The sequence below is a fragment of the Eucalyptus grandis genome, chromosome 3 (genome assembly GCF_016545825.1).
Source record: "Eucalyptus grandis isolate ANBG69807.140 chromosome 3, ASM1654582v1, whole genome shotgun sequence".
NCBI lineage: Eukaryota > Viridiplantae > Streptophyta > Magnoliopsida > Myrtales > Myrtaceae > Eucalyptus > Eucalyptus grandis.
Window position 1 is genome coordinate 47,010,520 of NC_052614.1, and position 25,740 is coordinate 47,036,259.

Genomic DNA, 25,740 nt, shown 5'->3' on the forward strand with positions numbered 1-25,740 from the left:
TTTCGATTCCTCCTCGGTGACCTGTGCGTCCGCCTCACCGCACGAGCCGCGAAGCCGCTGTAGCCCAGTCGTCCGCCACCCTCTTGTCGGTGCCGCTCCGATCTCATACCCGCGCGCCTGCGACGGCTCCGCACCTCCGCCATCGTCGTCCCGAGATCCGCCTTCCCCGACGTGCGGCACCGCAACCGCCGCTCGTTTCTTCACGCCGGTGGCCGCGACTCCAAAGAACCCACGAGACCCATCCGCGACCAACGCTCGGCGTCCCCTCGCTTCACGCGGCGATCTCGCTCGACGACTACAGATTCGAGCTCATCTCGGCCCGACGCCGTCGCCGTTCAGCCTCCCCGCGATCCGCCTTCCCCGCGTGCGGCACCGCAACCGCCGCTCGTTTCTTCACGCCGGTGGCGCGACTCTAGAAACCCACGAGACCCATCCGCGACCAACGCTCGGCGTCCCCCTTCAGCCGTGCGATCTCGCTCGACGACTACAGATTCGAGCTCATCCCGTCGCCGTTCAGCCTCCCTGCCAGATCCGCCTTCCCCCCGACGTGCAGCACCGCAACCACCGCTCGTTTCTTCACGCCGGTGGCCGCGACTCCAGCAACCCACGAGACCCATCTGCGACCAACGTTCGGCGTTCCTGCTTCAGCCACGCGATCTCGCTCGACGACTACGGATCTGAGCTCATCTCGGCCCCGACGCCGTCGCCGTTTAGCCTCCCTGCGACCGGTGATCCAGTTCAACGACCCGCGACCTAGCTCCGCCGCGCCTCTCGCCCAGCGACCCTTACGAGATCCCGAAGAACCGGCGTCGCCCGCGTCAAAATCGGTTCCATGGATCCACCAGGAACCGGACCGGGCCAGCGGTCCGGTTCCCGGTGGATCTATGCGACAAACGGGTGGATCCGGTTCCAATTTTTCGGAACCGGTACTTAGCGGCGGTTCCGGTTCTAGGTCGGGAACCGCCCGCCCGGACCATGCACACCCCTACATTGCATCACTTCCACACATGAGATTGGAAATCATTTTCCGAATGAGATTTAACCCTAGGAAACATTTTTGGTCACATATCACCAAACAAGGGAAAAATTAACAATTTTCTTGAAAAATTTCCCGAAAGGTTTTTTCCATTGTCATGAAGTTTTCCCCGCAAACGCACCCTTAGACTCGAGTTCGTTTGGTGGAAAATGTGACATTTCTGGAAAATGCTTTCCAAGAAAATGATAATACTTCCCGATGTTTAGCTGAAACATGAAAATGGAGTGAAAATATTTTCCGTTATTCGGTAACGAAAATCATTTTCTCCATGCACTCAATAGTTAGAGAACAAGTTGAAGAGATCGACGGATGCGGTCGGCGGGAGAGAAGGCCGTGAACGGGGTCGACGCGACGGGCTGTAGCTATTGTTCGGGGGCCGAACGGGCTCAAGTCTTGCAACATGTGGGGCTCCGTCGCCGGCGGGACCGCCGGCGTCGTATCATCAGCCCGTCGTCGCCCGGCCACCGCCGACGGCCCGCCCATGAACGGGGGTCGACGCGACGGGCTGTTGTAGCTGTGGTTCTGCGCGAACGAGCTCAAGTCTTGCAACATGTGGGGCTCCGTCGCCGCCGAGAAGAAATCGCGGATATCGTCGGCGGGGCGCCGGCGTCGGTATCATCAGCCCGTCGTCGCCGGCCACCGCCGAAGGCCCGCCCATGAACGGGGTCGACGCCGACGGGCTGTTGTAGCTGTGGTTCTGGCCGAACGGGCTCAAGTCTTGCAACATGTGGGGCTCCGTCGCCGGCGAGAAGAAACCGCGGATATCGCCGGCGGGGCCGCCGGCGTCGTATCCCTTGACTCAGGCCAGCGGACGTCTCCCAACATACACATCAGCTCGTCGTCGCCGGCCACCGCCGACGGCCCGCCCATCTCCGCGGCGGCGGCGGCAAAGCCCTTTCCCCGCCCGTCGGGCTGGTCCGCTCTATCGCCGCCACTCCAGGCCGCCGGGGGACACGTGCCGGAGGAGGTGGAGGAGGACGCCGTGAGCTGCTGGACGATGGACATGAAGTTCCGCTCCTCGACGTGGATGACCTTCGGCGAGATGTCGAAGATGATCGTGGGCCGCTGCCGGTCCTCCCCCGCCACCGGCGGCGGCAGGTTGGTCGGGCGAGAGGCCCACGAGGATGAGGACGCCGGGTGGGGTAGCCGGTGAGGGCGGAGCGGCTTCGGACGGCGTGGGACTGCTTGGCGACCCGGGCGGGGGGCCGGGGGCCCCTGGAGGGGGAGCTCCTTCTTGGGCGGCGACGGCAGCGGCGGCTGCCTTCCTCCGCCGGAGGGATAGGAAGGCTCCATGATTGAGGCTATATCGGGTCGGTCTTGATGGGGGAGGAGGAAGGAAAAGGAAGTGGGGGATGAAGAAGAGGCCGAGATTTTGGTGGGCAGCGGTCAAAATGGATGCTGAAGCTAAGAGCAGAGCAGAGCAGAGCAGAGCAGATAGAATAGAGAGAGAGAGCATTACATTTATGAGTGGTTAAAAGTCAACAATTCATCGGAAAGGGTCCTCCTGTAATTTTCCAAGGCCCCGCATTCGTTGTTTTATTATTATTGGCACTGAGCTTATGCAAGGAGGATGATGGTTGGCTGAGGTGGGCAGAACGCCCCTGCTCATTTCATCAATGGGGCGCACCGTCCTCCTCCTTCTAGAGAGATTAAGGAAAGATTAGAGCTTTCCACATTGATAACCCGTTTTTGCATATGAATCCAGACTGATCCTTAACAGGCTTAAAGGAGAAAAAATAGGAGAAATAACTCATGAGGGATTGAACTCCCCAATGTCGCTTTCTGTGTATTTTCATCTGAATAGGAAGAGAAAAATCTAACTTTGTTATAATTGGAGCATATCTAACTTAGCTATAAGAATAAATAAGTATGGTTTCTTTCTCTCTATTAAATTATGCCTCGAGTTTGAATATTTGCAAAAATGTGATTCGCTTGGACAAATAGAAATTCGTGAGACTCCGTGAAGATTTACAAAAGAAAATAATAACAAAAATGAGGAAAGTTCTTTGCTACGAAGCTTGTGGAATCCGAAATGAAGAAAAGAAAAGCGAAGCCCTGTACGGGGTTCCCTTCAGCAATTGAAGATTGGTTAATGGTGGGGTTTAAGGTCAAACTTTTGACTTTGGGCACACTCGCGCACACACACGTTCGGTGTGAAGTCCTCTGCATGCGTAAGAATCCAAAAGTGGTGGTGGCCTTTGACCTGGGCCCACATATAAAAACACATATAATTTCCTTCTTCGAGTGAGTGTGTGGCGTGGCCGAAGACCTACGTAAAAGAGAGAAGCCCCACGCCACTTGAGAGGACGCCGCCGCAGCTTTACGTAGAAGGGAGCCGCGAAGATTCGTAAGCCGCCCGTGTGAAGCTTTGATTAAAACGCGAAGCCATACGTAGAGCGTTTTCTTTCAAACTTGAACGCATGGTAATTTTATGTCATGAGTTTAAAATCAAGTGAGTTGTTTATTTATAAACAATTTTGATTTGAGATTAAATTTAGGTATGGAAAACACTTGAGCGTTTGAGCGATTATAAACTCTGATATTCCGATTATAGTGGATTATTTACTGCTGACTCTTTCTGTGGACGTAAGTACCGATACTCGGACCGAACCACGTAAATTTCTGGTATCCTTATTTTTCTCGTTAATTTCTTCGATGATTTCGCATTGACCTAAATTGCAAGATCCTATCGTTTCCACGTATTATATCCCAACACTCTCTCTTCCCATTATGCTAAAATCAAAGTTCTAGCGTCTGGTAACCAGAATTGGAATAGCAACATTCATTTCCCAATCGGTTTGACCGGTTTGATGTACCCTTTTGGAAAACAAGGATTTCAAAACTAAAAAAATTACCAAATTTTGATGAGGAAGTAAATATGGCCAGCGCCCATGTTTAACTGTATGCCGCCACGCCATGGGAAAATTCTTTGTTATTACCTTTTCCAGTTGTCCGGATCTCTCTCGTTGTAGCGCATAAGAATCTCTAGTTTCAAGGAAGGGGAGGCCATCTAGACCTCTCTTTCTTTGGCCTCCCTCGTAATCTTTTTATGTACTTCGACCTGTGAGCTAAAAATTTAAAATAATTAAAAACTCAATTTTAAAAAAAATAAAAATAAAAATAAAAGGTGTTTGGTAAAAAAAAAATACTTAGATATAAGTGAAAGAAACAAGATCTAAAAAATGAAAAACATTTTTTCTACTTATGTTTTTTTTTTCATTGGTAGAAAATATTTTCCTTGACTAGTTTATTTTCTGTAAATCAAACGGCAAAAAATCTAGCAAACGTTTTCCTGAAAGTTATTTTCTATTACAAGCCTTCACATGTAAGAGGAATCCTCTCATCCTTTCCAATAAAAAGGCAAATTATGTTGAGGAATATCTTCATTGTATGAAAAAACAAAGATTTGTAACTGACCTCGATGGCAGCTTCGACTCCATCCTTCAGCTGGTTAACATCTTCGAGCTCATTAAGGATTGTTATACCGCTGCCTCGAATAATATTCAGGACTGGCAAAAGCTTTAAATTTTCGCATACGTCCAATGCAACAGGATGGGAGAATATTGGTAAAGTCGGACGAGCAGAAGAGATACCTTCCACCTTCCTGAGACATCGTAAGTCTTCGAGCCCATTAAGGTTTATTGTCCATTTGCAATGAAAAGCTTTCAGGACTTCCAAAAGCTTTAAATCTTCAAGACCATCAATCTGTGCTAAATCGCAGTCCTCTAGTTCTAGTTCTGACAGATGTTTCAAACTAGAAAACTTTAGCTCTAGAATCTCATAGTGTTTGAGACGCATAGTCCATAAGTTTGAGGAGGGAAGTTGTGTGAGATCTAGCTCCTTCATGTAGGATAAAGTGAGTTCTCGGAGCTTGGCAAGACCACGAAAATCCCCGGGGAGATTGGTGACATTTGGAAGGGACAATTCCAAGGTCTCTAGCCTTGTCAATCCCATGATCCACCGCATATTTGGGGTCTGATTTGATGACCCCGCTTCTATCTGCTCATCAACATTCAAGCATAGCTCTTTCAAATTCGTCAGATTTGTCAATTTGAGGTCTGCCATAATTTTGGATCCACAGCAGAGAGTGACTAAATTAGAGGGCAACTCTGGTAGTGCTTGAAGTTGTTAATGTTGGAGAAAACTTCCTTATTTGTTTTGAAGTTAACAAAACGTTTCTATCAGTTTAGTCTGAAGATTTGCAGACTCTATTGTCAAAGTCTGAAGACCTTTATACTCAAGATTTAAAGTCTACCCTTACTGATAGTGTCACGCCCTGAACCTCGAGCGCGCCAACATCCCACCATGGTCATGCAAATGCGACATTCCCAGGTAGTGTCGCCGACCCCATTCATTTATTAATGCGCAAGCGGAACGTATTATAAAACCCCTGACAATAAAATACGGAATAGAAAAGCAGGAAGCAAAATCACAACATAACACTTTCATAATTCAACAGAATTACAAATAGAGGTCTACGGCCAAAAGTCTACAAAAGACCGGCTCCTAAAAAAGAAATTGTCCTACGACCTACAAGTCGGACACGTTCTCCAATCTTATGACTTCACCTCTGCAACTCCTCAAGGCCAATCGAAGTTATCTAGTCGCTCCGTCCACTAGGGACCTGAAATTTTAATCCCACAACCGGGATGAGACAATGTCTTAGCAAGTTCAACCCCCTAAACCCCTATTAGAAAGAAAATACACCCCGGGTGGCCTAGCCACATCACACAGAAGACTTACCTCGCCTCAATTCATTTATGCAGGTTAGCACAAATCAAATCATTCAATCACAAATAGTAAGAGGAACTTAAACAACCGGAACGTATTTACTTTCATATAACCAACAACCGCGGGGGTCCTGATTATAAGACTAAATCGTTATGACACGTCTCATTCCATGCCACACAATTCCATCCCATAATCCGACACATCAATAACACTCAACATGCATTCCAATTGTTATTCACTGCCACACAAGGGCATAGCCTACTCGCAGTTCGGCTATCTACTGGCATATAGCCAGGCATCGCCTCCCCCCATGGAGCGCAGCTTCGTCAGTACATCGACGGCGTTCCCGAAGGAGCATGGGCCTAGAATCAACTGCAACCCGCATCCACCGCGTGGGCATCCCATATAGGGGCAAGTCCGACTCAACAGCCCAGGACGATTCCTCTTAGTTATCACACATCCAAAGCATACTCGGCCTCAAGACACTTTATATTTCACTCAATGCTTCCACTTAAAATAGTGATCTCGGCCATTTTTCTTCATATTAAAAATATTCCATAAATTACTCACGTGTGTGGGGACACGCTAATTTCGAATCAAAAAGCCAATATCTCACTTTTTTCAAACCCCACTATTTAATAAAATCATTAAAATCCAATTTTTGCATCAAAACCCGACACTTGGGTTTTTATGAATAATATCCTTATTTACCACAATCAACACTCAATTTGCCACATCCATTCATCAAATTCAAATTCTAAATGCACAAAGAGATCAAATCGCATGAAATGCTAAGAAAATAAGGTTCCAAAATAATTTTCAGAATTTATTAAATAATTAAATTTATTCCGAAAATTAATTAAATAATAATATCCATATATTTCACGATCCACGCTCAATTTATAATATCGAATCATCAATTTCAAAATGACTATACGAAGCCGACCGTCACGAAATTCGAGCAACCGGGGTCAAAAATAATTTTTCCTTTTTTAAAATAATAATATTTTAATAATTTCGGATTATAATATAATATTATAATTTCCAGAATTTCGAAGCAATTAAATAATTCGAAATAAAAATCTTATTATGTCCCATCAAGGTTTATTATTAAATAAACTCTCTTAGCCTTTAATTAAGCATACTTTAAATTAAACAAATATCTTAATCTAATTCACAATTAAATAAACTAACTAATCACATAAGCTTACTTAACTTAGGCTAAGCACACTTAGGGCATTATTAACCGTCTAATCGAGATTTAGTGATCTAAACTCACCGGATTAGCGAGCCGAGCGGACCAAAACGACGGGACGCCGAGGAGAACAACTTTCCTCAAAGCGGGCCAAGCATCCGGGCTCGGGAAGGCGGCCAAAACGGGCCAAAACTTCGCTGCAATACCCATTTTTGCAGCTACTGATTTGGGGCTGGAGGAGGCGGATCCGGCGCCGGTTCGGGTCGGAAAGGGCAGAGGAGGACCGGCGGCAGCTTGGATGGGTTGAAGGGGAGGTCGACGGCGGCGGAGGGAGCTCCGACGAAGGCCCGAGCTGCTGGAACGCGAGCTGGCGTGGACGAGGGCGACGAGCAGGCGAGCTGACCGGCGGAGCGGCGTGCGAACGGCGCGGGGCGGCGGACGGCTGTCCGGAAGTCTTCAAACTTTAACTACCGTAGTCTGCGGACCTTCAGACTAGACTGATGGAAACGTTTTGTCGGCTTCAAAACTCTTCACGAGGATTTCTCCAACACAATTTGCCTCCCAAGATCTTTGAGCTGGTCAAGCATCCATAATACATCACCATCAACAATCTTTACCAGAGTCATTTGCATAAGAACCTGTATCCCAGTCTTAGGAAAAAAATTGCAAGCTTCCCACATGTAAATTGCATTCGTCTTTTTGGTGTTGTTGACAAAAAAGCAAGCAATGTCAAGAAAAATCTCATTTTCCTCATCCCCAAATGCTTCATAACTGTTCATCAACTGCTATCAGACATCCTTATGAGGTATTCTTGCTAGCCTCTCCACAGTCTCTTTCCATATCTTCTCTGGTTGGCGATAGAGAAATGAGCCTATGACCTCAAGAGCCAAAGGAAACCCTTTGGTTGTGACAACAATTTCTGATGCAGGAATATCGTATTGATATGGTGGATAATCTTTTCTAAAAGTATGTATGCATAAAAGCTTAAGAGCTTGATCAAAATTCAATTCTTTTAATTCGTATATCAAATCCTCATCCAGGACTTTTAGAGTAGCTTCATTCCTGGTGGTAATGATTATCCTACTTCCTGAACCAAACCAATCTCGTTCCCCTGCTAAGTTGTTCTTCCTTATCAACATCATCCAAAACGATGAGGACCTTTTTGCTGCGAAATCTTGTCCCGATCTAGTTAATCCCATCATCAATGTCATGGATGTTGTCCACGAATCTAGAGTCGAGAATGTCTACAACTGTTTCTGCAAATTTACTAGGCCCCCTTTTTCTGATGATTCTCAAACATCTCCAAGAAAGCAGCAATCATCGAAATAAGAATAGACCTGGTTGAAGACAACCTTCACAAGAGTTGTTTTGCCAACACCGCCCATCCCATGAATACCAACAAAACAAACACCTTCACAGTCAACATCCAACTGCTTCATTATGTCTTCTACACGATCATCCACTCCAACCAGCTGATTTTTCACATACTTATGCTTTATCTTCAAGTTTACCAAAACCTCTCGGATGATCAACTTAATAGCTTCCCCATGCCTCGCCACATATACGAACTGCCTCGGTTGAAAAAAGACGGTAAATAGAGATGTCATCATTTCTTTCAAGTCAAAGCAAAAGTATTTGGATTTATGCATAGATGATTCGCAAACAAGGAGTCAGTTAAGAAACATGCACATAATACAAAGGTAAAATTTTACACATGAGACGGAGTTCCAATGTTTTATACCTCTTTCCCAACAATGTAAATCTGTCTTCAAGCTTTCTCTCTCTTTTTTTTTTTAGTTCTTTTTATACCATCAATAGGAAATGCAACTTAAGCTTAAAGTTCTTCCTGCTTCATGAATGATTTCCAAGCTAGATTGAGCAAGATGGAATAAATAACTGGACCTACAAGTTAAATTAAAAAAATTGAGTTGAGTAAGAGCAGAAAGAAAACTTAAGAAGAAGAATTGATGAAAAGAACACACAGAAAAAGAGTGAAAAAATCCAGTGAAGGGTAAACGAGGGGCAAAGAAAAGAAGGAGGCTTGCTAAAATGAAGCATTCCTCAGAAACCACTAGTTGCTTCACTCCTTAAAACATCATAGTAAATTTGTGATATTAGATTTCAGACAAGGCAAATAACATACAAACAAAAGCTTTGAATATCTTGGAACTTAACACACCCTCAAGTATATGTAGGTTCTAGATCTACGGAATCCATGTGTATGATAGAGGAGGTGTGCAATATTATGTCATTGCAAATGCCTTCTTGATATGATGCTTAATTTTCATTTACCCACCTGATGTTTTTTGCTTGGTCTCTGTTTAAACTGTACTCTGATGTTTGAAATTGCGTTCTAGACTAGCCAAATGAATGAAATTTTTTTGCGGAACTTCCTGATTTGGTTGGTATACGAGTGACCACGACCAAAATAGAGAGTTAATTAACTCATCAGTTTTCTCCTATCGATTATCACTTACCACTGATGAAAGGCCCATCAAAGTGAGGAACATAATAGAGATTATCCAGGCTCATTAATTCTGATAGCTGGTTGTTGACTACTAAAATGGAGCCTGCCAGATTTCATGAGTCTATACATCAATGACCACGCCAGACACATAATATACTAGCATCCAACTGAGACCCCAGACAATGTACCATTACTGCCAACTTCTTCCCCCATTTCAAACCGTCGAAATTCCCAGAAATCTTACCTATGCAGAAAATGGCAAAGACTGAGGAATTCAAATTGCACATTCTAATACAACAATCAGATTGCGTATAAATGACACGAAAATAATATCAAAAGAACAGAAAATTGGAAAATTAGTAATTACCCTCTCGTTTTGAGGTCCCATCCCTTCAATTCAGCAACTTCAACAAGAGCATCCTCCCACCTCTTCACTTCCTCAACCCCAAACTTCTTCCTGTGCTTGGCCATGGCATTCCTGTACAGCCCAGCCTTGAGCTTCACATCCGAAGGCGAGGCGTTGAAGAACACCGGCAAGATATCCTTATTCCCCTTCGACCGAGCCACGCAGTCCACCATGTGGGCGACCTCACAGAGGCACCACGAGCTCGACGCGTAGTCCTAGAAGATGGGCACGTAGATCTTGGACACGTTGAGCGCCCGCATGAGCTCACCGCCGATCTCCCTGCTGACGCGAAGCTCCTCGTCATCTCGGTAGACGCGGATTCCGGCGCCGAGCATGTCGTGGTAGAGGCAATCGGTAAACCCCGTGTGGGTATAAGGCCCCCTGAAGCTCAGGAACACCTCGTACTCCTCACCGGCCGGCACAGGCGCGTCGCCGCCGCTTGCCGCGGCTCCCGGGTTGTTCGTCTCCTCTCTCTTGACCGTCGAGGCGGGTTTGCGGAAGATTTTGGACGCTTTCGATTTGATGAACGCGAGCACGGTCGGAGCGAGAAGTCCCAAGGCCCTGACAAACATGCAACGAAGTTTGGAGACTGGTTTTTTCATTTCCATCTTTTGGGGTGGTGAGCTTTGAGGCGGAAGAGAAAAAAGGAAGAGTAAGAGAGCGGCTTACAGTCCGCCGAGCATCATGGCGGCGAACATGGCGGACACGCCGCGAGGCGCGGTGGTAACCGAGCGGCGGCAGCTGGCAGGACGAGCACCACGCGAAGGAAGAGCCGTCGCCGGAGAATGACAGCGCGTGCAGGATGAACTTGAACCCCATCGCGATCACGGGACAGTTCAGTCTTCGCTTCGGATGGGATGTAGAAGACGATCGTCCAAAGAGAGTGGTGCAGTAATCTTGGCGTTCGGTCTGGTCAAAGAGTTGACTTTGGGACTGTCGATGTGCTTCGGGACTAGACCCGTTAAACGGGTGGGTCGGGTGATAAATGATCTTACCCAAATCGACCAATTTAACCCATTTATGACCTATTTATTGTAATACAAATTTTTTGACCCATACCCAACCCAAATCCAACCTATTTAACGAAACCTAAAAAAACTTATACATATTTTAAAATGGTATTGATAACATGATTTTATATAATACAAATTTAATGGATAATTTTTATAATTTTAAAATAAATTTAATGGATAATTTTTAATTTTTAATTTTTTTAAAATTATTTTTTAATTAATTTTTTTCTTTTTAATTTTCTTTTTCTTTTTCTTTTCCTTTTTTCTTCTTCCTCTTCTTTGGCCGGCCGCCGGCCACGACGAAGGCTAGCGACCAGCCACGGGCGAGCTAGCTCGCCCGCTCGTCGACGTCGACAAGCTCGAGCTTGCCCCTTGCCGGATCTGGTGAGGCTAGGACGCCGCGAGGCTCGGGCCTCGGCGGACGTCGGCGAGGTCTCCGCCTCGCCAAATTTGGCAAGCTCAAGGCTCGCCAGCATCGGGCGAGCTCGAGCTTGGGGCTCGCGGCGTCGGGTGAGCTCGAGCTCGCCCCTCGCCAAATTTAGCGAGGCTAGAGCCTCGCCCGACGCCAATGAGTTTACGTCTCGCTAGATTGGCGAGGCTCGAGTCTCGCCGGGCGTCGGCGAGGCCTCTCCGCCTTGCTAGATCCGGCTCGCTCGAGCTCGCCCCCTCGCTCGATGCCGGTGAATTTGAGTCTTGCCAAATCGGCGAGGCTCGAGCCTCGCCGGGCGTCGCCGAGACCTCCGCCTTGCTAGATTCGGGCGAGCTCGAGCTTGCCTAACGCCGGCGAGCTCGAGGCTCGCTTGGCTAGTTGCCGTGCTGGCAACCAAAGGAAAAAGAAAGAAAAAATAATTATAATTTCGGTTTTTATAATAAAAAAAAATTGTAAAGTTAAAGAGAAGAGAGAGAAATAGTGAGGTTTTGAGTGAAAATAAATGGGTTCATGTTTAATGGATTGATAAATGGGTCATAAATGGGTCAGAGAGCTAACCTATTTAACACCCATATATCTTAGTCTCGACCCATTAAAATCCATTATGGGTGCTTTATGAAATAAAGCTTGACCCATTAATGACTCATTTAACCATAAATGGGTTGCACAACCCATTTAACACCCCGTTTGGTTCGGCTTTTGGGGAATGTCTTTGGCCAAATGCAAATATCTTTAGGATAAAGGGTTTTCGGGAATGCTCGGCCGTTTGACAAATTACGCATTGAAAAGTTGCTTGTGCGAAAATACCGTTTGGCAAAATTTATTCCAAATGGGCTTTTGCTTTTAATTTTCTTTTTTAAAAAATCTGAAAATCAAATCCGACAGCCGGCGATACTAAACGGCCGGCCGCGACCTTAGGCACCTGGAGGCGTAGAGGCTAGATTGCCAGATCCGGCGGCCTGAGGTCGCGCGGACCCAAGCGACATGCGGCGCGACCTCGGCGCCGAGGTTGTAGAGGCCATATCTGGCCTCCGGACCGCCAAATCTAGCGGCCTAAGGTCGCGCCGAACCAGGCGACGCCGCTGAGGTCCCCGCGACCTCGGCGACGCGGACCTCGAGCGGCGTCGCCGGTTCTCGGAACCGGCTTGACGCCGCCGAGGTCCGCGCCGCCTGGGTCGCACGTCACGGCACCCCTAGACGGTGGTCACCGGCGACGCATGACCCTCAGGTAGCAGCGGCGGCGGTTGCCGGAGAAGCTTGGTGGCCGGAAAGAAGAAGAAGAAGACGAAGAAGACGACGGGGAAAGAAAAATGATGAACGGTAGGCGTGGCATTTCCCAAATGCCGAATGCCCAATGCTGCCCCTTCCCAGCATTGGGCATTGAACATTATGAATGCTCATACTTGGGCAAAGGAGCTTCCAAAAAATTTGCCAAACACTAAAATTTTCCCCTAAGGGGCTTTATGCCCAACCAAACACCCCCAAAGCAATTTGTCCAGCACGAAGGAAGGGCGGGTCGAGGGAATTTGGTTCTTGGACCAATTGAATATCGGCCGCTGATCTTGTGGGCTGGCAGGTGGGGCCCGCTTGGTCCACAGGTGGAGATTAAGAGCCGTGATTCATTTGGTACGTTATATCCTAATCCAGGTAAATATTTCTCAAAGAGTGGGGGGAAAATGATAGGAAGCCAAATGGATTTTGAGAATTAAAAAGCAACTTGCATACTTTACAAGTCAATAATTTCCCATAAATACGGGCTTTTTAATACGTGTACACAAAATAATCATAAGATAAATTGAATGAGGATCATTATAAATGGTGGGCTCCATCATATTTTTTTTTTGATCGAAAACTCCATGAAATCTGATGATAATAACTTTTTAAAGTTCATAAAAATATATGACAAGTTATTATTCGAATTTTTCTAAATTTTTTCTCTATAAAAAGTTTTGGATTAATACCTGAAAAACCCCAAATTGATACACGTGTGACAAATTTACCCCAAACTATTTTTTTGACCACCAAAAACCCCAAACTGGTATACCTTTGACAAATTTACCTTAAACTGATACACTTGTAACAAATTTACCCTCTATTAATTTTCGTTAAATTTTACTGTCAAATTATTAAGTTAAATAACACGTGATGGTTGACCGGTATACCGATTTAGGATTTTACGTATCGTTTGTCACAGTTTACAATTTTTGTGATTTTTTTGTGGTATTAATCCAATTTAGCGGGGAGTATATTTGTTACAAATTTACCAGTCTGGGATTTTTTGCGGTCAAATAAATTAATTTAGGGTAAATTTGTCATAAATGTACCAGTTTAGAGTTTTTTATGGTCGATCGGGGTAAATTTGTCACATGTGTATCAATTTGGGGTTTTTCATGGTCAAAAAAAAATAGTTTGGGGTAAATTTGTCACATGTGTATCGGGTTTGGGGTTTTTTAGGGTATTAACCCAAAAGTTTACTATGCACTTTGAAATTTATTTAAAATAAAATATTCATTATTCACGAGTTAATATTATCAGTAAGTCAAAAATACCTTAAATACATGAAATTTTATTACTTTTTTGTATAAAAAATAACCAAGCGTTGAAATACACAGAGTTTTGTAGGGATTGATATTAATGACCTTATAATTCATCAACAGGAGTGCATCTCTTACCATCTTTCTTCCCAAAATGCTATCAATATGTTATATTGCCTTCTTTTGTGAATTAATTTGCTATATTTCTTTATATGGCCTTTTTTCAAAGGGTTTCTCAAGTACGCGTAGGAACCATCTTGGTTCTTCTCCCCGAAGTATATCATATCCAGAATCTCAAATCATTCATCTCGGCCATCCTTTGTTTTTTTTTTTTCCTTTCCTCAGTGGATTTTAATTCTTTCTAGGTGAGAACAATGTGAATGAAAGGGACCAAATGAGCTTCAGTTATAATTTTATAGGATCTTAATCCTTATATTTGCATGTTGCGACGACTTGGTCAATGAGAGTGGGACAATAAGATTTGAATAAGGTGTCACTGCTAGTGAATTTTAAAGATGGTGAAGGGAACGTGACAGATCAAATTGCACACAAAACAAGAGGGGAGCATTTCCTGATCATTGAAATCAACTCACAAGAGACTAACATGGTAGTAACGTTTAGCATTGGAATTTCAATTTATGTCTAAATTAGATGAAGCTTAGGCGACCTCTTGACGAAGTGTCTACATGTATACCAAAGCACAAAATCAATTGTGCTCAATGTGGGATCGATCAAACATAGACAATTTCTCGAGTGAGTTAATTTACGAGTGTGCTACAAGCTTTTTACAACGCTTCAATAATGTCTTGGGAGAGAGCATGTCTAAATACCAAATTCATTTCTTTCTTCCACTTCTTGACTCATTTTGATGCCATCATATTGCTCACTTCACTATGCCATCCATTAGCCAGGCAACAATTTTCGCTGCAAGGCTAATTATTACTGCAAGGGAGCTTTATGTACAGCTAAAGGAGCATAACAAAGACACGCGATGGGCGATAATGCCTAACCACCGGCGTTTGTGTAATTCAGTAATTTTCAAAATTTCTTCCTAAATAATTTTACGCTATGAATGCACTTGTCTTTCTAATAATGTTGTTTCAACATTAGTAAAGTCCAAATTTTCACAAACTGAGAAATCATAATCTTTGCTCGCATTCAAGTTTTGGTTAAATGTTTGGTCGGTTGATTCTAAAATTACCTCAAAGAAAGGCCTCATTTATTCTTGTGACATTTCCAATTTTTTTTTCATCCTTGAGAAGGAGAGGCTTTGATAGCAAACGCAGAGAATGAATTAAGGAACAGGCTGGACGTCTTGTAGCTTGTTAGATCGAACATTATGTCTATTACAGAACTTAAAAATTAATGTGCAATAATTTGAGAAAAGAAAACAAAAACCTCCGTCTTGGTGAAGGTTTCGTCATCTCCATCCCATAATCAACTCCGGAAGATTCGGGAACCCGACGACTTGATTAACTCGAATGAAGAATGGCAACACTTAAGGCGGTGTTCAGGATGAATTTCACCAGCAGAGCTGACGAAAGCACAGGCCCGTGATGGCTCCCGATTAGAGAGTCCTGGCAATGTCGCCCATGTATGCTGGATCTTATTCAACTTCTTCGTTTTCTCTTTCTCATCTCGGTCAAAGAGCTGAGCGGCAGCAGATGGCTCTTGGAGGATGCATCCTACAGGCTACAAATAACAGTGAACGGTGTTTTGGTGAATCGCACCTTTATAAAAGCAGTACAAATAGAACACTGACAATTTATGCAGCAATTCAAGTGTAGGGTTACCTTCAGCAATGGTTTTGATGCGGGGACTGTTGATGCCGCTACCAATCGCTGGATGCCAAGAATTTGTCTGGGGTATTTTGTGGCCCTGCACAGATCCAGTGCAATATGCACAAAAGGAATTCATGGAACCGATAAAATCCAACTTTGTTTCGGATAAAAAGAATTGTAAACAGAATTGGAGCATGTACCTTAGGTTGCTCTCCAGTTTCTTAGGCGCATTTGGTAACGATTTTATTTATGGGAACAAATTCTGATTATAAATAATTATTTTTTATTCTGTTTTCGGAAACTTATTCTGAGTAAAAGAACGTATTTGGTAACTGTACAAATTTTTTTATTGTGGAATATAATTGTATTTGGTACCGTGTTTATTGATTATGTTCCAAATCAATTTATTTTAATTTTAAATAATTTTTATAATTTTTCTTTTTTTCTTTTTTCTCCTATTCTAATTCTTCTTTTGGCTGGTTGCCGGCCTCGGCGAGCCGGCCCTCATCGGCTCGGCCTCACCGGCAACGGGCGAGTCCCACCTCGGCCACCAACGGGGTTGGGCGAGCCTCGCCGATGGCTAGGCTTGCCTCCAGCGAGCTCGCCGAACCTCGCCCTAGCCCGGTGAGCCTCCGGCGAGCTCGTTGGACCGGTTGCCGGTGACCAGCGACGTCAGACGGCGGAGACGGCGGCGGCAACCGGGCGGCGGGCGGCGGCAAGCTGGCGGCGGGCGGCGACAACCGGCGGTGGCGACGGCGGCGGCGGGCGGCGGTTGCAAGATGGCGATCGATGAAGAAGAAGAAAAGAGAAAATAAGAATTTTGATTCTCAATTTTGTTCCTGGAACAAGAATCAACTTCTTCTTTTTTATTCTCGTCCCAAACCGATTCTGGGAACAAAATTTTACCAAACACGATTCTCATCCCAAATTGATTCTGAGAACAAAAAATCAGAATCTAACACTGTTAAGATGGTTACCAAACAGGCCCTTAGACTAAAAGGAGATGTCCTGTTGAAGGCGAGAGTACAACAGTAGTTCGTACAGGACAGAGACTATTAAGCCGCTGGGTATGTCTTGTTTAACACGTTTGGATAATTTTGGCAGACTGGGTCGATCTTCAAAGATACCTTTCACCTTCCTGAGACGTGGTAAATCTTTGAGCCCCTTAAGGTTTGTCACACCTTTGCAATATAAAATTATCAGGACTACCAGACGATTTAAATCTTCAAGACCATCAATCTCTACTAATTCGCAGTATTTTAGTCCTAGTTCTGACAGATGACGTTGCAGACTAGAAAATGTTGGCTCCGGAATCTTGCAGTCTTTGAGCCGCAGAGTCAATAAGTTTGAGGAGGGAAGTTGTGCGAGGTCTAGCTCCTTCACGTAGGATAAAGAGAGTTCCCGGAACTGAGTAAGGGCACTAAAATTCCCAGGGAGATTGGTGACCTTCACAACGGACAGTTGCAAGGTTTCTACACTTGTTAATCTCGTGATCCACTCAACATTTGGGGTCTGACTCGATGACCCCGCTTCTGGCTGCTCATCATCATTCAAGCATAGCTCTTTCAGATTTGTCAGACATGACAAGTCAGGGACTGCCATGTTTCTGGATCCCCAGCGGAGACTGAGTAAACTGGAGGGCAACTCTGGTAGTGCTTGAAGTCGGTTGCACTGAAGGATGTCAAGGAATTTGAGGCGAAAGTGACTGCAAATGCCCTGAGGCAGCGAAGTCACATTGGATGACATGACGACAATCTCAAAATTCTCAAAGAGGATAAGCCTGAAATATCGCAAGAAACTTAGCCCCCCAAATTTCTGCAGCCAGAGAAATCTATCTCTTCCAGTTTCTCTAACTTAACAATATCTTCAGGAAATTCTTGTAGGTGAGTGTGTTCCATCTTCAACGTCTTCAGATATCTAAAATCCATGACTGACTCTGGTAGTCCTGTGATTCTAGCGTATGAAAGGTCCATCACCTCCAGCAGCCTCAGGTTCTCCATGGAAGGTGGAAGTTCGAACAACCTCTCACACTTCCTTAGAGAAAGTCTCCGAAGATTCTGAGAAAACTCAAAAGTTTCGGATGCCAATTAATAGCACCATCCAGAGCAAGACTTTTAAATTTCGTTAGGTGGCCAATTGGGGATATTTCTTTCAACTTTTCACAGCCACAAGCGCTAAGTTTTTCGAGTTTCTGCAAAGAATCTTTTGGATATGAATTATTTCAATGCCAGTTCCATCAATCAGAAGTTCCTTCAAAGATTTCATCTAGGCCAGTTCTGCGGGCAACTTCTTGACTTGCCTGCAGTTTCTCAAATTGAAGGAACTCAAGTTCTCCAGTCCACGAATAAATGTCCCAATTTACGATAGCTGAGTACAATCTTCTAGTATCAAAATCTCCAAATTGATTGGAGCTTGAAAGTTCAACAATGCATGTAACTTATCACATGTTCAAGACTTTCAATTCCTTGACCTTCTGCAATGTATGTGCAAAAGAAGATATCAAACTTTACTCACTTGTGCCTAAAATCTTAACGCGAGATTTAAAAAGCAAATATCGGCTATACCTCCATGATTTGCCTCCAGACTTGTGAATATTTGGTGGCCGGACTCCAAGACAGATCAAGAATGAGTAACTTCTTCATATCCATATTACATAGCTCAGGAATGAAATGACACTCTCGCCAATCAAGACACCTCAAATCTGGAAGAAGTTCTCAGAGTTTCCCTAAATCTCAGCCCCATCCAGTTAGGTACCTCAAAATTCGATTTTTTGCCAAGCGCTTCAAATGTAAAACGGACGGTGCCCGCCTCTCCAACTAGGAGACTAATGCCTTTGACACATGCATTAGGCTATCAAGTGTCGACAGGGGAAAACGTACGAGTAAGTTTTTTTTTTTTTTTTTTTTTTTTTGTTCAGTCCTACTCTAGTACGAGTAAGTTGAAAACCTAATTTCTTACTCCTTTTAATGAAACGAGACAAATTAGATTTACAAAAATCAAGCAAAATGTATTGCATTAGTTTTATTTTTCAATATAATAGAAGTCGAAATTGACCGTAATGTGTATAGCAAGTTACACATGCTAATCAACAACATTAATTGTTTGACAAAATTAAATGGACTAGTGCATTGCTGATGTGGCTACTCCAGCTGCACCCAATATGTTATTTTTGAATGTCAGAGTGGAAAAGAAAAATAATAGAAATCGCAGTTCAAGAGCCATTTTATCTTCTCCCAACCACCATGTTATTCGAATTGGCTCCTCAAATGACAATCCCACCTCAATTATCGCACAAAAGCACTACATAAAAGATGACAAATGAAAGTAATTATCAATTAAATGCTAATTCTGTGGTAAAGGACTGTTGAACCGGTGGGGACTGGGCAGAGACGCCAACTGAATAATACTTACTGGTTTATACATAGAAATTATTAGATGCCAGAAAATCATCTAAATCATCAGAAAGGAATATGGATTGTTGCAAAAATAGCGACAGAAGAGAATGTAGGTGGATTAGAATACATTTATTCAAGCGAAATGTATTGCATTAGTTTTATTTTTCAATATAATAGATCTCGAAATTGACGGTAATGTGTATAGCAATTTATACATGCGAATCGACAACATTAATTATTTGACCCAAAAAAAGAACATTAATTGCAACAAATCGCCAATTACAGATTCTATCGATTCTTAAACAAAATCAGCATTAATGAATCAATGACCAAAAAAAGTAGGAACCTTTTTTTTTACTTAAAACAATACTTTTGCTTTTTTCAATCAATATGTATTTTTTAGTAATGTGAAGAGGAGAAGTAGAAGAAAAAATAAGGTGTGGCTCGACAAAAAGCTCTGTTCTCCATGCTTTGTTATTATTTATAGATGTATAGATGAATACAGAGCATGCTTCCCATCACCATGAACTCGGATTCTATTCAGAGGTGCGAGAGGGAAGAAAATGGAATAAGAAGAGGAGAAGAGAACGATGGATGAAAAGTATCCTTTCCATGCAGCAGATCAATTCAAAGACCCATCTCCCTCTTTCTCTTTCAACATCGCAATCATCCTACTCAATTTCACGATCACGAGCACACTCTCTTGTAGTTCCTTCTAATTAGATCTCCATCAAATCATTTTCGCTTCGCCATCCTATAATGAACTCCTGGAGATTCGGAACCCGATGACTTGATCAACTGAAACGAATAAAAGCAAAACTTGAAGGCGGTGTTGAGGACGAATCTCACTAGCAGAGCTGAAAATAGTGAAGGCCCGTGATGGTTCACGTCCGTGAAGTCCTCGCAACGTTGCACACGGATGCTACATCTTGTTTTTTCTTCTTCGTCTTCTCTTTCTTCGTGATTGAAGAGCTGAGAGGCAGCGGATGGCCTTTGGATGATGCATCCTAAGGCTACAAATAACAGTAAATGGTGTTTTGGTGAATCACACCTTCATATAAACAGTACAAATAGAACACCAACGAAATATGCAGAAATTTGAGTGGAGGCGTTACCTTCGGCAATGGCTTCGATGCAAGATTCTTGATGCCACTGACAATCGCCTGATGAGAAGAATTTGCCTGGGGTATTTTGTGGCCCTGCACAGATCCAATGCAATATACGCATAAGGAGTTAACGGAACTGATAAAATCCAACTTTGTTTCGGTTAAAATGAATTGTAAACAGAAATGGAGCGAGTACCTTAGAGAGGTGGCCACCCGGTTTCTCAGACTAAGAGATGTCATGTCGAAGAATCACAAGTTCAACGGTAGTTCGTACAGGACAGAGACTATCCAGCCACAGACCGAGAAGAAGGCGGGATACAAGTGTCCACTTCACATCCACATTCGCGTAATTCTGAAAATCTGTCAGCATCAAAAGGGAATACTTGCACCTTCCTGAGACGTCGTAAATCTTTGAGCCCATTAAGGTTTATTATTCGGTTGCAATGAAAAACTTTCAGGAGTTCCAAAAGCTTTAAATCTTCGAGACCATCAATCTGTGCTAAATCGCAGTCCTCTAGTTCTAGTTCTGACAGATGTTTCAGACTAGAAAATTTTAGCTCTGGAATTTTGCAGTGTTTGAGACGCAGAATCCATAAGTTTGAGGAGGGAAGTTGTGTGAGGTCTAGCTCTTTCATGTAGGATAAAGTGAGTTCCGGAGCTTGGTAAGGCCACGAAAATCCCAGGGAGATTGGTGACATTTGAAGGACAATTCCAAGGTCTCTAGCCTTGTCAATCCATGATCCACCACATGTTTGGGGTCTGATTCGATGACCCCGCTTGTATCTGCTCATCAACATTCAAGCATAGCTCTTTTAGATTCGTCAGATTTGTCAATCTGGGGTCTGCCATAATTTTGGATCCCCAGCAGAGAGTGACCAAACTGGAGGGCAACTCCGGTAGTGCTTGAAGTCGTTCACATTTATGTACGTCAAGGGTTCGGAGAAGAGGGAGACCGCAAATGCCCTGAGGTAGCCCAGCCACAATGGATGACGATAATCTCAAAATTCTCAAGGAGGATAGTCCTGAAATATCACAACTCTCTTGGGCCTCCAAATTTGTGCAGCCAGAGAAATCTATCTCTTCCAGTTTCTCTAACTTCACAATATCTTTAGGAAATTTTTGTAGGGGGGTGCGTTCCATCTTTAGCATCTTCAAATTACTCAAATCCTTGACTGACTTTGGTAGTTGCGTGATTCTAGTGTCTGAAAGGTCCATTTCCTCCAGCTGCTTTAGCTTCCCGATGGAAGGTGGAAGTTCACACAACTTCTCACACTTTCTTAGAGAAAGTCTTTCAAGATTCGGAGGAAAATCGAAAGTTTCTGGAACCCAATCAATGTTAGCACCATCCAGAGCAAGTCTTCTGAGTTTCGTCAGGTGGCCAATTGGGAATATGTCCATCAACTGTATACAGTCACGAGCACTAAGTACTTCAAGGTTCTTCAAAGAATCATTCTCAATATGAATTTCTTTGATGTCAGTTCCGTCAATCAGAAGTTCCGTCAAAAATTCCTTGCCGTGCAGTTGTTGGACCAACTGCTGGACTCCCTTGCAGTTTCTCAAATTCAAGGATTTCAAGAGCTTCAGCTGACTGATGAACGCACCAAGTGCACGTGACCGAGTACAATCTTCCATTATCAACATCTCCAAATCAGTTGAAGCTGAAGACTCCCACGATGCCCTTAACAGATTACATCCTTGTAGGTTCAAGACTTTCAATTCCTTCACCTTCTGCAATGCATGGCAAAAGAAGATACCAGACTTTACTCACTCACACCTAAAATCTTAACGCCAGATTTAAAAAGCAAATATCGGCCATACCTCCATAATTTGCCTCCAGACTCCTGGATATGTGGTGACTGGACTTCTAGCCAGATCGAGAATGACCAACTTCTTCATATCCATATTACGTAGCTCATGAATGGAACGGCACTCTTGCCAATCAAGCCACCTCAAATTTGGAAGAAGATTCTCAGAGTTTCCCTCAATGTTAGCCCCATCCAGTCTGAGGTGCCTCAAATTTACAAGAAGATTCTCAGCTGTTCCCTCAATGTTAGCCCCATCCAGTCTGAGGTACCTCAACTTCGATTTTTTGCCAAGTGCTTCACATGTAAAACGAACGGTACCAGCCTCTCCAACTGGGAGACTAATGCCTTCGACGTGTGCATTAGGCTGTCAAGCGTCAACGGGGGAAAACGTATGAGTAAGTTCAAAACTTTAATTTCTTACTCCTTTTAATGAAATGAGACAAATTCAATTTACAAAAATCAAGAGGGTATCCATTCAGCGTTTCAAATCGTGTTTAAAAACGTATCTCTTTCTTTTTCCTCCAAAGATTGAATAGTTTATGTTATCTACGGATGGTTTATCTAAATATTTTCGTGACCCTCTGAAAGAAATTTTTAGAGGCTTCTGAAAACTTACCAGACCGTCCTCTAAAATGACACGTGCATCACTGAAATTCCAAATCCTGCAGCGCTCTCGAAGACTGTTCCTCTCGACATGCTTCCTGCCGAAGTCTCTTACCAGTCTGTGCATTCTCAATTCATTATTTTCTCCATCTTCCAAGAAATGCATGTTGCGAAGTTCTTTTATTGCTTTAGGAGGAAAGCAACGACAAGCCTCCCACATGTAAGAGGGAATCTTCTCATCCTTTCTACTAAAAAAGCACGCTATGTCGAGGAATACCAACTTTGTACAATTATTTAAAGAAACAAAACTGGCGTTCAAGGCATCTTCTACCTTTCCCTCATGTGGATGTTCTCTTAAGAATTCCCGGGTACATTTCCACATCTCTATATTCTTCTCTTTCTTTAAAGAATTTGCCCAAGGCACAATAGCCATAGGAAGCCCTCCAAGAGCTTCGACGATGTCTCTGGACAAGGAATCGTACTCGAGGACATCTGGGGAAGCATTACCTTGTAAAACATGCTTCCAAAAGAGTTGATGAGCATGGTAATTTCCCATTGGTTTAACCTCGCATTCTTCAACTGTCACATTGTGGAAAACATTTAAAACTTTTCTGTTATCTGTGGTCACAATGATTCTACTTCCTTGACCCAACCAAGAAAGGTCCTTGGCTAATGCTTCAATTTGTTCATCCTTATGCACATCATCAAGCACAATGAGAACCTTGGTGTTAGTAAAGACACTTTTCATTTTTTTACTACCTATACCAAAAGGCCTCCGTGGATCATGTTTTTCTTTTTGAAGTTCAGCAATCAACAGATCAGGATAAACCTTGACTCCTTTCAAATTTATATCTTCAAGGAAGCTAAGCCTATTAAACGACTTGCGAATCTTGTTAAAGACAACCTTTGCAAGTGTAGTCTTTCCTACACCTGGTATACCGCATATTCCGACAACACGTACATCTTCTCCACATAATGTCTTCACTTCTCCATGGCTGTAGACAACACCAAGCTTTGTCATCATCTCTTGAACACGAAGACCGATTCCAACTAGTTTCTCGGTTACATATTGGTCATCCTCATCCAACACCTCCTTGACGCGTTTAAGCACTTTTTTTAGGACGGTGGCCTCATCCCTGCGAAAAAACATGAGTGATGAAGCACAAGGATGACAACAGACTTATCTAATATATTAAAAAGCAGACAAAAATCAAGTGGGGAGTGAACCGATGAAATTATAAAGCAAGCAAGAGGGGGGCCGGGGGAATCTTCAGTTAAAATGGAGCAAGTTTTAATGCACATAGCAGTTTGGATATTGATTTCACGCTATCTGCGTAACAAAAGATCTAGCCAAGGGGGAAAGGACAGAGCGTGGTGGACCCGGTTGGCTGGTCTAACTCGCAGTTACGTCATAAGTCGAGTTAATTGTCAACTGGCCCTTACCAATTACTCGATAGCTTCAACCTGTAAAATTATCAATTTATTCCATAGGAATACCCTTGAAGATCTCTCTGGCATGCACCATCACAGATATGATTATATAGGACTTTTTTTAGAAAAAGGTTCGGATTCATATTGACATCGTCCTAAACATTTTTTTTTTTTCATTTTTCTAGAAAAGAAAGAAGAAACCCGCAGCAAAAGAATTACCCCACATTGCTGTCCGCTCGCACAAATCCGACTAATCCCGACCTGTTTAAGGACATCCCTCCAATTTTGGATGGTCTTTGCGTCGACTTTGCCCTTATATTTCTCGAAGGACGTTTCGAAATTTTCAGTCTGGTGTTTCACAGTGTCAGGACTAACATCATAGAAAATAGGGATAAGAGTATGTTCATCTGATCGTCTGCACCCCCACATTTGTTCCAGCTCCATGAGGCAATATTTAGCAGAAGCATAATCATTGGAGAAGATGGCTATCGAGATCCTCGACCGCTTAATCGCATTTTTTAGAGCCTGACTGATCTCTTCCCCACCTCGGAGCTTTTCATCATCTTTAAAGACCTCGATCCCTGCATTTTTCAGTTTGTCATATAGGTGACCCACGAATCCTTTGCGAGTGTCTGTACCTCTAAAATTCAAGAATACTTGATAATTGTCTACAGACGACGACCGTGTGGTTGAAGACGATTCCTGCCAAATCAAGGAAACAGAAGTAAACATAGTGTTTCAGATCAAGTCTTATGCTTTCCGGCCAAACGAACGAACAAAAAAATGAAAAAGAGAAAAAAGAACAGCAAAGTTTTATGGTGCCGACGGAGCCGAACGCAGCAAAGCTTGCCCCATAATCTGAATCTAGCAACTCATGCGTTTTGACTGTTTTTAGATCCAAAATTTTCAAAACTTTCGTAATGCCCCAACGCTGATTAGTGAACTCACACGTAATCTTTTCATGATTTTCCGAAATTTAAATGATATTTCAAATTTTAGGGGAAAGCAAAACAGTACTTCACAGACCCAGCTTACAACATCAATAGTGCTTGGAATTTTGACAGGATCTCGTGATTTTGAACATACATAGGTTCAATCGTCCACGTCAAAAGACATTGACGATGTATGTTTAGCAATTTGGGGGGTTGAACTACAAGCAGAGGATCGATTCCACCATATTCATGTCGAAATGATAATACAAATTCCGAAGATGCAGACTGCAGAGGAAACAAACCTCTCTTTTTCTCTTCATTCCAGCAGCCACAACTTCATAAGCCATAACTGCGACAAAGATTAGAAACGCCGGAGACCACTTCGCTCGCTCGCTCGCTCGCTCTCTCTCTCTCTTTCTTCTCTCCTCTCTCCTCTCTCGCGCGTTCTCTTGCACAGGGAAGGGGAGTTGTATAGACACCAGACAACAATATTTATTACATTTTGCACATGACAAGGGCCGTTGACTCGTGGGCACGCGCCACGCGCTTGGGCAACGTGAGGGAAAACTGTCGTGTTGTCCCGGTCCCACGTGACTTAACATATAAGAAGACATGGCCAATTCCATAAAAAAAAAAAGCATAAACTTTAGGTATCATCTCAAATCTAGCCCAAATTTTATTTTGTCTCAAAAAGAGAATTTTAGGTATTATCTCAAATTTAGCTTGAATTTTATTTGAGACAAAATAAAGTAAGTCTATTACAAATAAGTTTCACATCTCTATTTAATTATAAGGAAGACAAACTTTTAATATCTCATTTAAAGAATATAATCGCCTACTTTCAACTCAATATCTAACATTGCAAACAACTTGTC

The 25,740-nt window shown here is 43.4% G+C and overlaps 4 protein-coding genes across 6 annotated transcripts in view; all 4 read right to left on the minus strand.

Moving 5' to 3' along the window:
- The window catches only part of LOC104439801 (disease resistance protein RUN1-like), a 98,888-nt gene extending 88,316 nt beyond the window's left edge, over positions 1–10,572 (minus strand). Inside the window, exon 1 of the mRNA XM_039308773.1 lies at positions 10,505–10,572. The gene's annotated coding sequence lies outside the window, so the exon portion shown is untranslated. The remainder of the gene's footprint in view (positions 1–10,504) is intronic.
- Positions 1–25,740, minus strand: part of LOC104437580 (disease resistance protein RPV1) — an 89,816-nt gene that overhangs the window by 2,988 nt on the left and 61,088 nt on the right. The gene's annotated exons all lie outside the window — the stretch shown is intronic.
- LOC104439790 (TMV resistance protein N-like) lies at positions 7,558–10,195 on the minus strand. 2 transcript variants are annotated; one of them, XM_039308782.1, is made up of 2 exons: positions 9,797–10,195; positions 7,558–8,513 (listed from the first exon to the last, which is right to left on the minus strand). In XM_039308782.1, the coding sequence occupies exons 1-2, from the start codon at positions 10,006–10,008 to the stop codon at positions 8,255–8,257; spliced, it is 471 nt and encodes a 156-aa protein (XP_039164716.1). In that variant the 5' UTR covers positions 10,009–10,195; the 3' UTR covers positions 7,558–8,254. The 2 variants fall into 2 exon arrangements, with proteins under 2 accessions (XP_039164716.1, XP_039164717.1); XM_039308783.1 differs by lacking the exon at positions 7,558–8,513 and adding an exon at positions 8,753–8,864.
- Positions 19,429–25,291, minus strand: LOC120291431 (disease resistance protein RUN1-like). Of its 2 annotated transcripts, XM_039308778.1 has the most exons (7): positions 25,168–25,291; positions 22,516–24,635; positions 21,913–22,263; positions 20,291–21,822; positions 20,104–20,187; positions 19,838–20,001; positions 19,429–19,755 (listed from the first exon to the last, which is right to left on the minus strand). In XM_039308778.1, exons 2-4 carry the CDS (start codon positions 23,650–23,652, stop codon positions 20,824–20,826), a joined length of 2,487 nt encoding a protein of 828 aa, XP_039164712.1. In that variant the 5' UTR covers positions 23,653–24,635; positions 25,168–25,291; the 3' UTR covers positions 19,429–19,755; positions 19,838–20,001; positions 20,104–20,187; positions 20,291–20,823. The 2 variants fall into 2 exon arrangements, with proteins under 2 accessions (XP_039164712.1, XP_039164711.1); XM_039308777.1 differs by having other exon boundaries at positions 19,429–20,001.

What these genes read in the sequence shown, in the direction of transcription:
- LOC120291431 (XM_039308778.1), bottom strand. Translation starts at nt 23,652, where the DNA reads ATGTTTTTTCGCAGGGATGAGGCCACCGTCCTAAAAAAAGTGCTTAAA. An exon ending in TCATTTTAGAGGACGGTCTG is followed by an intron (nt 22,264 to 22,515) that starts GTAAGTTTTCAG and finishes GACGCTTGACAG; the next exon opens with CCTAATGCACACGTCGAAGG. An exon ending in TCTGGAGGCAAATTATGGAG is followed by an intron (nt 21,823 to 21,912) that starts GTATGGCCGATA and finishes CATGCATTGCAG; the next exon opens with AAGGTGAAGGAATTGAAAGT.
- LOC104439790 (XM_039308782.1), bottom strand. Translation starts at nt 10,008, where the DNA reads ATGGTGGACTGCGTGGCTCGGTCGAAGGGGAATAAGGATATCTTGCCG. An exon ending in TGGGACCTCAAAACGAGAGG is followed by an intron (nt 8,514 to 9,796) that starts GTAATTACTAAT and finishes ATATGTGGCGAG; the next exon opens with GCATGGGGAAGCTATTAAGT.